Below are 14,009 nucleotides of genomic sequence, written 5' to 3' on the forward strand. Positions count from 1 at the left end.
GTGACCCTTGGAATTCAGACAGAGGTAATCAACATCTACCAGCAGTGCAGTAAAAAAAAGGATTAATAAAGGGATTTGTTCTTTAAAACTTGGACTGTCAAAAGGCTGCACCCAGGGACCTAGAAGGCCACATGTGAACTCGAGGCTGCAGGTCCCAACTCCCTCTCCCCCCCAAGTCCTGCACTATTGAAAGGGTTTCCTAATCAGACTCCTTGTCCCAGGCCTCACCTCCAGCAGAGGCTTCCAAATAAGTTCTCTTAAGTAATAAACAAACAAATATACATATACACTACACATACATATATAAACATATAAAATATACATACATAAGCTACATATAAATATATAAAACAAAAATCTAAATATACAAGACGTGTATGCATGTATATATACATATACATACATGTGTACACACACACACACACACACATATATATATATATATATATACACATACACAGAGATCGGTGATATCATCAGTGTGGGAATTTCTAATATGGAAATCCCTTCTATTGTTATAACTTGCCAGTTCATCTTTAATATGTAGTCAGAGCAGGAATTCTTAACCTGCGGTCTATGCACTTTTTTCTTTTTATTATTTTGGTAGCTGTGTTTCAAAACAATTAATTTCCATTACAGCTATGTATGTTTTGTTTTATGCATTTAAAAACATTATTCTGAGAAGGGACAGACTGCCAAGGGGTCCATGACACAAAGTGGTGAAGAACTATCTTACAAAGTTGCTTGGGACACTGAGAGTTTAAGTGATCAGTTTACACAGTTAGTATGTGTCATAGGTGCAACCAAGGTTTTCCTCCTGACTCCAAGTCCAGCAATCATATCCACTTTGCCACACTGTTTACCACTAATGAAAATAGTAGCTCACAGTTTGTTGTCCTATTAGCATTACAAAACACTTTGAGGGGCGGCCAGGTAGCACAGCAAGTAAGAGCACCGGCTCCAGTGTTGAGAAGACCTAGAGATCGAATCCCGGGCTCAGACACTTAGCACCCACCCAGAAACACCTGGCCGTGTGACCTTGAGCAAGTTACTTAACCCCAATTGCTTAGGGGCGGCCAGGTGGCTCGGCGAGTAAGAGTGCCGGCTCCAGTGTTGGGACGACCTGGAGATCGAATCCCGGGCTCAGACGCTCAGCACCACACCCAGAAGTAACTGGTCGTGTAACCTTGAGCAAGTTACTTAACCCTGATTGCTTAAAAAATTAAAAAAAAAAAATAAAAAAAAAAACACTTTGAACAACTCCGAAATATTCAGTGTGGGTAATGGTTATGATGACTGATTTTTAAACTTCTTAGCAGCATAGAAATGAATGTGAACTATTATTTTTGACTCCACTATACAGATAAGGGAACTGAGGCTCTGACCTTAAGTGACTTCTTGCATAGTACTAAATGTTGAGCTGGAGTTTAAAAACACTTCTGATGTCAAGTTCAGTTCTTTTTTTCTTCCACTACATCATGTTGCCCCATTCAGTGTTGTTTCTCTGACTTCCTTCAGTTCCCAGCTAAAATCTCACCTTCTACATATAGTAAGCCTTTCTTGGTCTTTAATGCCAGGACCCTCCTCTGTTGATTATTTCCCATTTATCCCATATATGCATTTTATTTGTACATAGTTTGTGTGTTGTCTCTCCTACTAGGCTGGGATCTCCTCGAGAGCTTCAGATGTTTTGTTTTGTTTTGCTTTTTCCCTGCAGGACTTAGAACAGTGCCTGGAACCTTCTGGTGCTTAATAAATTGATGAATGACTGCTTTTAAGGATGAGCTCAAAGATCTAGCAAACAGTACAATCAACAACCATGTGCTCATCGTCCCATCAAATTTATGATCTGCAAGGTGGTTGGTTGTGGCATTCAATTGTGCAATCTAGGGGAATGTAGACTTGTTTTAAACCACCCCTTACTAAGGTAAATTCATTAGCTTGTCTGCCACTCAAAAGCCCCCAAATAAACTCCCAAGCAGTTCAAAACTAAACAGAAGTGACTTTAGGATAATTTGAAGTTTGGGATTATGCACAGCAGTTGTGTCAAATTCCACTGTGAAGCCCAAACCAGATTAAAATGATTAAAATGCAACCGGGAAATGTCTAATAAAATAACTAAGACTACAATACAGCATGGATAATGTTAATTCATGGTTTCCTAAGTCAGTATAGGCCTCATCCAGGGATCATTTCCATTTGAGTTAGCAACCACTGACCCATGATATCTCACAATCCTTTCAAAGCTGTGGATAACCAAGAACAAATGTATCATCATTTTATTCTTAAGTTGGAAAGTGACCTTAATTGAAAAGAAAAAGAGAAAAATTATGAAGACAGCACATAGAAACAAGATATCAAATGGATGTCTATAGAGCAGCAAATGGAAAAATGTCACCTGGCATGGAATTCCCATCTGGAAGGGTGAATGGAGCCCAAGCTACTAAGGAAGCTCAATCCAAATTTCTTGAAGTACAGAAAATAAGTCTTTTTTTTTTTCATTTTTCAAATGCTTTATTAACTTCTGATTTACATCATTCATTTCCGCCAGATTTTGAGTTACAAATTTTCTCCCTGTTTTTCCCCTACCCACAACCCCAAAATAGCAGTCCCACAGGATATCCCCTCCTCCAATCTGCTCTCTCCCATATTTTCTCCCATACCCCTTTCGACTTTTCCAGTAGGGCATGGTGGATCTCTATTCCCCAGTGCCTGTATATCTTATTTCCCAATTACATGTGAAATAGTATTAATAATAGTATATATTTTAAACATTTTATTTTAAAACTTTGAATTCCAGATTTCATTTCATCCCTTCCTCCCTTGTCACCCAACCTTACTGGGAAGATAAGCAATTCAGTATAGGTTGTACATGTGTAGCTAATGCAAAACATTAACATAGTAGATATATTGTGAAAGACTGACTATATTTCCCTCCCTCCTATCCAACCTCCCACTTGTTCTATTCTCTACTTTGATCCCTTCCCTTTTCAAAAGTGGGTGCTTCCAACTTCCCTCCCCCCCAGCCTGTCCTCCCTTCCGTCATCCCCACTCTCATCCCCTTCCCCCCTACTCTCCTGTAGGGTGAGTACCTATTTAGTGTGTATTTCATTCCCTCCCCAAGCCAAATTCAATGAGAATAAGGTTGACCCATTCCCTTTTGCTTTCCTATTCTTTCCCTCCATTGTAACCACTTTCCCTTGACTCTTCTATATGAGATAGTTTACCCCATTCTGTCTCTCCCCATCTCCTCCCATTATATTCCTCTCTCACCTCTTAATTTCACCTTTTAAGTATCATCCCTTCCTATTAAATTGGTCCTGTGCCCTCTACTTATGTATACCTGTAAACATATATATATACACATTCACATATGTATTCATATGCCCATATACCCTCATATGTATATACACACATACACATATATTTTTTTATATATGATTTCTATTCCCTTCAACTATTTCCATACTGAGAAAAGTTTCATCAGTTACAATTATTGTTTTTCCATGTAGGAATGTTAATAGTTCAACTTTGATAAATTCCTTATGATTTCTTTTCCCTGTTTACCTTTTCATGCTTCTCTTGCTTCTTGCATCTGAATGTCTAATTTTCTATTCAACTCTGGTTTTTTCAGCAAGAATGCTTGAAAGTCCTCTATTCCACTGAATGACCATATTTTCCCCTGAAACATGATATTCAGTTTTGCTGGGTAGGTGATTCTTTGGTTGTAATCCTAGCTCCTTTGACTTCTAGAATATCATATTCTAAGCCCTTCGATCCCTCAGTGTAGAAGCTGCCAGATCCTGGGTTATCCCGATTGTGTTTCCACAATATTAAAATTGTTTCTTCCTGGCTGCTTGTAATATTCTCTCCTTAATCTGGGAATTCTGAAACCTGGCTATAATATTCCTAGTTGTTTTCTTTTTGGGATCTTTTTCAGGAGGTGATTGGTCGATTCTTTCAACCTCTATTTTGCCCTCTGGTTCTAAAATGTCAGGGAAGTTTTCCTTGAAGATTTCTTGGAGGATGATTTCTAGGTTCTTTCTTTGATCATGGCTTTCAGGTAGTCCAATAATTTTTAAATTATCTCTCCTGGATCTTTTTTCCAGGTCAGTGGTTTTTCCCCATGAGATATTTCACATTGTCTTCTGTTCTTTCATTTGTTTGGATCTGTTTAACAGCATCTTGATTTCTCATAAAGTCATTAACTTCCATTTGCTCCAATCTAATTCTGAAGTAATGATTCTCCTCAGTGAGCTTTTGAGATTCTTTTTCCATCTGGCAAATTCAGCTTTTTAAGGCATTCTTCTCCTCATTGCCTTTTTGAGCCTCTTTTGCCATTTGAATTAGTCTATTTTTTAAGGTATGATTTTCCTCAGTCAGACTGTTGACTCTCATTTCATAATTTTCTTGCATCATTCTTATTTCTCTTCCCAATTTTTCCTCCACTTCTCTTATCTGCTTCTTAAAGTCCTCTATGACCTGTAACCAGCTTGTATTTTCCTTTGAAGCTTTTGGTGCAGGAGTTCTGACTTCACTGTCTTCCTCCTGTTCCATGCTTTGATCCTTTTTGTCCCCAAAATAGGAGTCTAATGTTGGGTTCTTTTGTTTGCTTTGTTTCCTTTGCCTAGTCATGTTGCCACTCATTTACTTGACTTTTGGGCTTTTTGCCACAGTAGGACTCTGCTACCAGACAGGGGAGCTTTGTACCAAACACTGGGGTTTTCTCAGCTGCTGGAGGTATTAGTTGGGTGCACTCTCTGAGGTCTCCACATGCTCAGGCAAGCTGGACACACACCCCAGGACCTTCACCCTAGACTGCAATCGGGATCCAAGCAGGTTAAAGCAAGAGCAATTACCTCTCAGACTGGTCTCTTGGTCCCCCTACAGTCTGTAGGCCAGGAGCTGAAGCTGCCATGTGGCAGGGACTATGCCACAGCCCTCAGCAGCTTCTGGCCCTGGGGGCAAAAGCTGACACATGCCCAACTACTGGGTCCCAAAGTCCACTGTGCACTGACCTCTCACTTTGTCCTTAGCATCTATGTGTTGATAATTCTGGGCCTCCCCACTGCTGGTAATCTGGAGTCCCTCCAGCCGGCTGGTCAGGCCCACTCTGGGGCTAACACCTCAGTGTGGGGCTGGGCTCGGCTCCCAGAGTACTGTGCTGGCTGATTCCTGCCAGCCTGCTGGGCTGTTCTCAGCAGGAGGTTAGCTTTTCTGTGTCATCTTGTGGGTTCTGTAGGTCCAAAGTTTGTTCAGAGTCCCCTTTTACATGAATTGGGGAAGGTGGAAGCCGGAGCCACAGAGAGGACCTGCTTCTACTCCGCCATCTTGACTCTGCCCCCAGAAAATGAGTCTTGACCCAAAAAAGAGCCAATGAACCACAGCTCTCAGGTACTACAAAATATAAAATAGACTATGTAATGTTAGGGATGGAAAGAACACAGACTTTTTGAACATAGATTAATTTAGACTAGACCTGGAAGGGACTTTAGTGATCATGTAGTACAAATGTGATTTTATGTATGAGAGAAATTGAGTGAGGTCCACAGAGGGGAATAAGGTAATAGGTGAAGGCAAAGGTGAAGTATCTTTACCAAGGTCACAGAATCGGTTGGTTAATGGTGGAGACAAGACTAGAATCTGAGCCTCCTGATTGTCTATTGCTCATAGTGTGCCTTTTCTCTTGCCTCTTTCCTACCTATTGTCTTACTTTTCTGTAAAGCAGAGTTCTAGGCCCTGTTGCACCATGGTCCAGTGATAGGCCACATACAGATTTCTGCAGTTCTCTTGGGCTAATGGGAATTTGACTGGGTTGGACCACAGAAGCTGGGGCAATAGGAAGGGACAGGATAATCACTAGGGCACAAACCCTGCAAAGAAAAGATTAGAGACAGAAGAAGCAAGAAGGTGATAATTTTGAAAAAATGGATCCCTTTTTCATGATAGAAAAGGATTTCCTTAAAAAAGGTGATAATGAAATGGCAGGGCATTAATGCAAGATAGACCCCTTCTATTTGTCACCCACACAATGACATACTCTAAATTTTGGTTGTCATGCAATAGGCAATCTGAAAATAACACTTTTGCAAGAAAAAAGTTTCCGGGAATCCACCATTATTTCACCTTTCCCATTTGGATGTCTGAGTTGTTCTTCTATCTGGCTTTTACAAATGGCTGACTTGGAATTCTTCTTGAGGGTATAAGGATATAGAGCTGTTGAGGGCTACAGGAATAAGGAATTTTGTTAAATACTTATTTTAATAAATATGGGCACTCCCTTTACTGGAGTGTCATGAAACACCTTCAGATTTATTGAAACCAAACCTCTGGTGATGAATCTTTCAGCCTTCAGCTTAAATCCTCTTCCTTCCTACTATTATCTTTCCTGCCATTTTGCTAGCTACTGCTCTGCAATCTGAAGATGCTTTTGGGGAGCCTACAGAAATGAGTTTGTACCTCAATACTTATTCGATTACAAAAAGTAACCATTTTACGCACTGGCATGGTTAGTCAGGAAGATATTAAACATAAATGAACAATAGGAGAGCAACCTGTTACTGGAACCATTTTACTAGCTGAACTAGGTGTTCTAGATGTTCCTGTCTTGAGAAGATGGGAACAAACAATATTAATGGCAAACATGTTCTATACCTGCATATGTAAAGTAATACTTAGACTGTCTCCGAGTTCTCTCCTTTGATCCTCACAACCCTGTGAGGTGGATGACGAAGGTGAGGCTTTGTTTGGAGACTGAGCCCTACCCATCTGCACACAGCTGGTGTCAGAGGCTGAATAGGAACCCAGGTGCTCCTGACTCCAAGTCCCACACTCTGCCCTGAGATGCCAACTACAGCCTGTCTCCAGTTTCATAGTCAAAAATGTTCAACCTTGGTAGGGCCTGCCCAAGCTTGTCTTCTACAGATGCAGTCTTTGAGAACTCAGGCCCATTACCATCTTACAGAGTAAGGCTCTCTGCGGAAATACAGAGGAAAACAAAGGTTCCTCTATAACCTTCCTCTGGGTATAAAAGCTTAGAATTAAAATCTCAGAGGTCAGGAAACCAAATGTTTATGAATAGCCTTCAAACCTGGCAGAAAGCTTATCCTAGGATCTGGTATGTAAGTGAGGCTCTGTTAGGGATCTTTCCTTACCAATTCCACCCAAATAAGAATAGTCAGCCTGGCACCCACTTCCTCAGCATATCCCCTGTGCCCTACTTCTTTCCCCAGAATTAGGTCTCAGGCTGTCTTCTTGTCCACTAATTCCTAAGAACTGGGGCCATCTGTGTTAGCCTATCTTTAAAATCCCAGCTGGTACCCGGGCATTGAGAGGGCCTATAGCACAGAGGTACCACCCTGAATAGGAAGAGGCAGATGTTAATACCCTCTGGTGCTGAAATGCCTTAATGGACCAAGTTGTTAAGGTTTCCTAAGAGGGATGGACAAGTCATAGTGGAGAGTTCTGACAAAAGGTGATCCATCAGAAAAGGAAATGGCAACCCACTCCAGTATTTTTGCCAAGAAAACCCTATGGACATTGGTCCATGGAGTCACGAAGAGTGGGACACGACAGAAGGACTGAACGGCAACAATTCAGCAACCAGCAGTATGTATCCCCATGTACCTTCCCATCCCCCCCAAAAAGGAGAAAGATGGGGGATATGACTCACAAACTATACAAATCACAGCTGCAGGAAGAGTAATGCACAGCACAACCTGATAAGCATATGGGTGTGGACAGGGACCAAGACCAACTAGCTCAGGGTACACATCACCAACTTCTGTATATGAGGGTCTCAGAGATTGCCAAACCTTCTTCACACTCATAAATCCTTGAGTCTGGGGACAAAGTTTCAAAGACAGGTTAGAGAAACCCCTACCCCTCACACTCTTTGCCCCAACCCCCACAGACACAAAGTCCTTAGTGATGACCACGCAGCTTCCTTAATGGAAAACAATCGCTGAAGTTGGTGCATTTCAAGCACTTTAGCCTTCTAAGACACCAGACTGCTGATGAAAAAACCCATATTCCATGGGCGCCATCTTAATGAGGCCAAATTTCATACGCTTGCAAACTTTTCCCCCCTCCTCCCTCCATTCCACCCTACCCCACCCCCTCAATAAAAGGTTGCATCAGAAGGAGATATTTCCATAATTTATAGTATGGGCATTTCACTGGGGAAAAGCGCTAATCTGTACTTACAGATACATTTAAGAAAATGCATCCTCCTACAATCCTGTGCCATTTATGACTCTTGGCACAAGCCGCAATACTCAGTCTTCAATTAAGGGACACCTTAGGGTTCATTATCACACAATTGCTCCCTGTGAACCATGCCAAATGCTGTTTTGGCACAGAGCTTGGAAGATGAATTAGAAGGAAGTCTTCTCTGTAATGCCCTCTCCCCAATTCCCATTCCCATCATCAGCATTTATGCCCTCCTCTTGCTCACCCCCTCCCTTCTTTTTTTCCAAGTGGCTTTTACTATTCAATCTCTCAACGTCAAACTTGATTCTCTAGAGGTGTATTTAAAGATGCCATATCCCCATTTTTTCTTCCGGCTTTCAATATGCCTCAAAATTGCTGCAGATGGGATTCTCTCTACACCCCTTTTTGACCTATCAGGGCCACAGATGCCTTTTTTTTTTTTTTCGGGGAGAGGAAAAAGGCAGGGGCCCAGAAAAGAAAATAGACAAAAGCTGTAAATACTCATGATTGGAGAGTTCTATTCAGGAGCTGACCAAGGAACATCTAGATCAAGAGGACATTCCTATGTAAAGGTGGGGAGGGGGGTGGCAGCAGCATATTCATATATTAAGCATAGAAACATGCCTTCAACATCACTGCCAGTCACAGGAACAAAAAAAGCAGGCGGTTATAAAAAAAATACAAAGCAGAAGTATTTCTTCTTCCACTATACTGTTCTACTCCCTTGATTCTGAGACCATTTGGCCTCTAGCTGTGACTATACAGTATTTCATCATTTGAATAGATCCATTCACAAGGAAGTAGTCACTGGAACCTGTTTCCAACGGTAAGTAGCGATCAGTGTGGCATGTAGCACCGCCTCCCGCTGGAAGCATTGCCCAGATCTGTTACTTGTGAGAGCAAGGGCAGCAGCACTCACAGGGGCAGGAACTGAAGAGATTCAGATCCTTATTTTATACACAATCAGGTGACTGTGTATAAAATGATGATACATTACACACAATCAGATGATTATGTATGGGGGGGCAGGTTAGTGGAAAATGTGGAGCAGACAGTGTAGGCTTTGCTGACTTAGTTACAGTAAAGTGTGTTTATACAGCTGAGGACTGGATCAAAACCCCTTGATATTACTCCCATAAATTAATCTTCAAGACCCACTTACAATGACAGTCTTTCCATATGAGGAAACTCTAGTTATTAACTTCTCAGTGTCACACCACTTCAAGAAATGCTTAGATGTGACAGGTAAGAAGGGCTGATTGTAATTAAGGCTCTCAAGTCAATAACATCAAATTATACAATGCCATTAAAACGAAATTAGTTTAACGAAGTAGATATAAGTCCATGTAGTGTAGCAACTAAGTTGGAGATAATGCAATGTGAGTCAGTCGTCTAAGAGCAGGCAAGCATTCCTGACCGCTTTCCATTTGGGGTGGCAATGGGAAGGGGATGTACCAAGAAAATGCAAAATAAAACAGACTAAAAACACTTCATCCACAAGAAGCCTTGTGGAAATTTTATTATATAGAGTGTAAAATGCAACTGTCAGTCAAATAAAAAGAACATTTTGTTTTAAACACCATGCTCAACATTATTTAATTGCATTTTTTTTATAGTTAGACATTTCAAGCATTAAAGGGAAATAAAAAGAGAAAAAACCGAACAGTAAATTCAGTACATTTCAAAACGGAATGTCCCTCAGGTCAATTAAAAATGCAAGAAAAAATAGTTTCAGTTCCGTTTTTTTCTTTTAAAAATACAGTTATCTGTACAAGAAAACACTAAACATAAGAAATCATATTATCCCTTTTATTAAATCAAAATTATTTAGCGCATACTGTGGTTAATACTAGAATCATTTATTTTTCTAAGTAATTTGACAAATATTAGATATGAAAATATTTGAAAGAAAAATGAAAAAAGCAAAAAACACCTTGGAATTAAAAAATAGTTACTACCTTATATATGGTTTAATGTTCCACAGTGTTTGTTAAAGTTACTAGTAGCTGATTTATTTTTAATATTAAAAATAACAGTATTTATATTTCTGAGCATAGAGGAAGGCTTTTAAAATTTTTTAAAATAAGCTTGGAGGTCTTAGATACACAAATGCAACCCAAAATGGACATGTGAAAAAAAGTATTGCTAAAAAAAATTACATGTTTTTATATTACCCCTTTAGACTCTAGAAATTATACAAACCCTACAAAATGCCCACCCTCCCCTAACCTGTCTGACAGCAAAACAGTTAATTGTCTCAATACAGAATTCACATAATTAATTACAATACATAATGTAGTTTTTTAAAAAATGCAATAAAATCAGACAGCCAAAATAAAAGAAATTAGAAGTAAAACATTTAATAATGCATTTACATATTTAAGAATATTTAAATACTGTTTAAAAATTTTTTTTTAGGATTTGTTACATAACACCTAAGACTTCCAAGCCACTTTGTTGCAACAGAAAAGATCAAAAAGGAAAGAGAAACACGCCAAGAAAAAAACAAAAACAAAACAAAAAACCCCAAACAAAAAAAAAAATCCCCATGTTTGAAATGTCACTACTCTAGGGTACATTTTGGTGCCTGGAATTTGCAGACATTGTTCCAAAAAGAACCCCAAAGCTTACAAATTTGGAAGTTAACAATAAAACAAAATACCCTCCCCAAAAAACAAAATCAAAATATTACCAGCATTTTCATGAAGTTTAGTATATTACTAATTTTTCCTGATTCTTAGAAAAGTTCAGTGTAGATTATTCTACAACTAGTGTTTCACAAAAACGAACAAAAAAAGTCTTCATCAAAAGGCTGCAAATCTAGAAACCTCTGTTACAAAAAGGTTTTCTTTCACAATGATTTCAAGGAAAAAAAAAAACTGCCGTAAGGACATTGTTCTACTGCTCCTGTAGAGGAAAAAGAAAGAAGAAAAGTTATTCCCTGGTAGATTTTTAGAAAGATGTACTTCTGAAATATTTCTCCCCAGGGCAGGTGACAGGTCACACTTTGTCTCCCTCTGGTATCCAAATAGACAACAGAGTCAACATACAAGTAAATACCTCCTCCTCCCCCCATACGACTGATGTCATAGGATATGGCAAGAGAAAACCTTGCTTAGGAAAGATATTCCAGAGATTTTCTTCTAAATGGGGTGAGAGGAAAGTACAAGCACTTCCTGGCCTTCAGCCATTTTTCAGCCTCTGAAAAGCTCTGCTAAGGATGTCATCCACGGAGTCCACTGAGAACCATTATTTGAGTCACTGGACACCGTGATCTGTAGTGCTACTGAAAGGAACAAGAAAAACTGTGGATGTTTTTCCTTTAGTTGCCTGATAATTGGCCTCAATACCTATCAAAATGACTCATTTTTAAACTTTAGAATGCTGATGTCCTGTTCATGGGATTAGAGGCTGGGAATGTACAAGGTTGAGAAAATCTGGTTTTGTGTCCCTTAGCCCTACCTCCCAAGGAGTAGCCAACATGACCTGGGAGGCGCCTCACGGAGCTGGAACAATGGACAGGGCTAGATAATTATTGTTGCTACACACCTTTCTAAGTCAAGTGACAGCAATTTCAATAGCCAGTCAGCTCCTCGATGTCAGAAAACATCATGGAGTGGCAACTTGGTCAGAATGGCAAGACTGTTTAATTCTCCACATCCCCTACATGGAGGTGCCTTAGAAAGCTCATGTATTGTATACAACTGATAAATAGATGGCAATTTATGGAGTAGCTGCCCCACTAGGTTACAAAATTAACTCCAGCTATCTTTGGCCCAAAAGATTCCTTGTACAGAAAGAGCAAGAAAGCTGGAGTTCTGAACAGAAGTGGTTACTAGGATTTCTCCCTGGCTACTCTAAGTGTTCTAGTTAACATATGCTTTTTTTTTTTGCTCATGTCCAAGTTTTACAAAGACCCCAGTTATCAGAGCCTCATGTTTTAGGACGGAAGAACAACAGGAGACAATGGCAACAGTGGCTGGCTGAAAGGTCAGAGCTTCAATAGGGTGGTATGCCAATGTTCAATTCACTAACCAAACTATTCTAAGACGGGGGGAAGAAAGGGCAGGACAGAGGTACACAAGGCTGTGTTCAGGGAAATACAGACCTGGCTGTGGGCCTGAGCTTGCCCTAATGTTTGTCCATAGTAAGCGGCTTGCTGTCTGTAATACTCCGCCCAGGCCATTGTATAGTCCGGTGGGGAACTTGCCTGAGAAGCTGCATTGGCGGCATGGCCTGATTGACAAAGGAGGAAAGACAGATTATCTGAAGGTACCAATACCAGTGCATTCAAGGACAAGCCATATTAGTAATAAAACACTGCTCAAATCTAACTGTGTATTTCCCTTCCTAAAATGTTGCTGGACATCAGGAAACATTGCTCACATTGCCTGATATTTCAATTTTAAAGAGCTAGATGGTAATAAGGACCTGATTGAAGCTGACTTGCTGCTGGGTGCAAATTACAAACAAAAAAGTCCACCCTTCCCATTGCTACCTCAATACTAACAGTTCCTTAAAAAAAAAAAAAACATCATATTTTAGCCATTCAACTACTTCCTCTCCATAATCCCCCTTTCCTTTCTACACCCAGGAAATTCTCAATGACAGGGAAAGAAATATCATTCCCCTTCATAGAACAGCCCTAAGCCATAAATATTTAGTTTACCCATCCTAACCAACCTTCAACCTGAGCTCTTACAACTAGCAAGTGATGTGAATCAAGGTTTCAAACCAAACAAGATCTCAATTCAGTTTACAGAATATTTAACTCATCTAATTAAACCATTTAAGAAAATATACCAATTCAGCTCTGATTTGAATTGATTTGCTAGGTGTTTTTAAGACTGGTTTGGTTTGTGATTCAGCTATATAGCTTAAACGGAAAGACTTCAGGACTCTAGGGCAACCACCACTTTTCAGAGGCAAGTCTAAGGATCTAGGTACTATACTTCCTTCTACATACTAACTCTCACCTAGCCCACTGCTGCTCAATGAGAATCGCAGTGTGAAAATCAGCACAGGAAGGGGATAACGCTGTGCATTTCTATACCAGCTGAGATGCAACCTGGCTGGGTTGCAACTCTGTTCTGGCAAAAGGGCAAGAAGAAAAATGGGGAAGTTAAGGTATTGCTATGAAGTTCCTGAGGAAAAGGGGTAAGGAAAAGAAGATGCTCTGTCCACAGTAAATTAAAGTGTGTTAGGGAGGGACAAGAAGGCACTTTTGTCATTCATTGGTCATCTGCCTTTGAAGAAAGCCACTCACTCTGTTTTTTGTAATAGTCCTCCCATGCCTTGCTGTAACCAGGCTGGCTGTTCTGCTGCTGGCTCTGCTGGCCTGTTTGAAGAGGACAAAAACAATCAGGCCAGTGAGGAAAGGAGGGTTTTTTTCCTCCTGCCCAGCTACTGCCCCGAGCTTCTTGGTGCATTTTCTACCCACACCAACAAGCCTGTGGGGCACACACCTCACAATAATGCTTTGGGTGCTTTAGTTTTTTTGAGGAAAAAGAGGCAAACAACTTCGCTAGAAGAGAATGGAGAACAGGAAAAAAGAGGAAGAGAACAAGATGTGAACCTGCATCCAAGAAACAGACAATGAATTTTGTCCCATGGGTATGTGGGGAAGGGGTGCAAGGAGGGTTCCTCCAGGTTAGGCATGGAGTACAGGAGCTGAGTCAGGGGAGAGAGAGGGATGGTCCCTAGGACAGAAACAAAACAGAGTAGGCTGCTACGAGGACCAAGAAGCTTCCTAATGAAATGTGCCACGAAGGGGGCTTCCAAGACACTGGTTATGGACT

At 40.4% G+C, this 14,009-nt stretch overlaps 1 protein-coding gene across 7 annotated transcripts in view; it reads right to left on the minus strand.

The window, feature by feature from the left end:
- Positions 1–9,695: 9,695 nt before the first annotated feature.
- The window catches only part of FUBP3 (far upstream element binding protein 3), a 68,809-nt gene continuing 64,495 nt past the window's right edge, over positions 9,696–14,009 (minus strand). For 5 of the 7 annotated variants that reach the window (XM_069069350.1, XM_069069349.1, XM_069069353.1 and 2 more), the window contains 3 exons: positions 13,478–13,549; positions 12,320–12,447; positions 9,696–11,118 (listed from right to left, as the gene is read on the minus strand). In XM_069069350.1, coding sequence (XP_068925451.1) covers positions 11,110–11,118; positions 12,320–12,447; positions 13,478–13,549 — 209 coding nt within the window. In that variant the 3' untranslated portion in view covers positions 9,696–11,109. The remainder of the gene's footprint in view (positions 11,119–12,319; positions 12,448–13,477; positions 13,550–14,009) is intronic. The other 2 variants (XM_069069354.1, XM_069069352.1) reach the window with 1 other exon arrangement.

The sequence above is a fragment of the Petaurus breviceps genome, unplaced genomic scaffold, assembly GCF_028583685.1.
Source record: "Petaurus breviceps papuanus isolate PSGF00001 unplaced genomic scaffold, PetGlider_PUasm1.0 90779, whole genome shotgun sequence".
NCBI classification, from domain to species: Eukaryota; Metazoa; Chordata; class Mammalia; order Diprotodontia; family Petauridae; genus Petaurus; species Petaurus breviceps.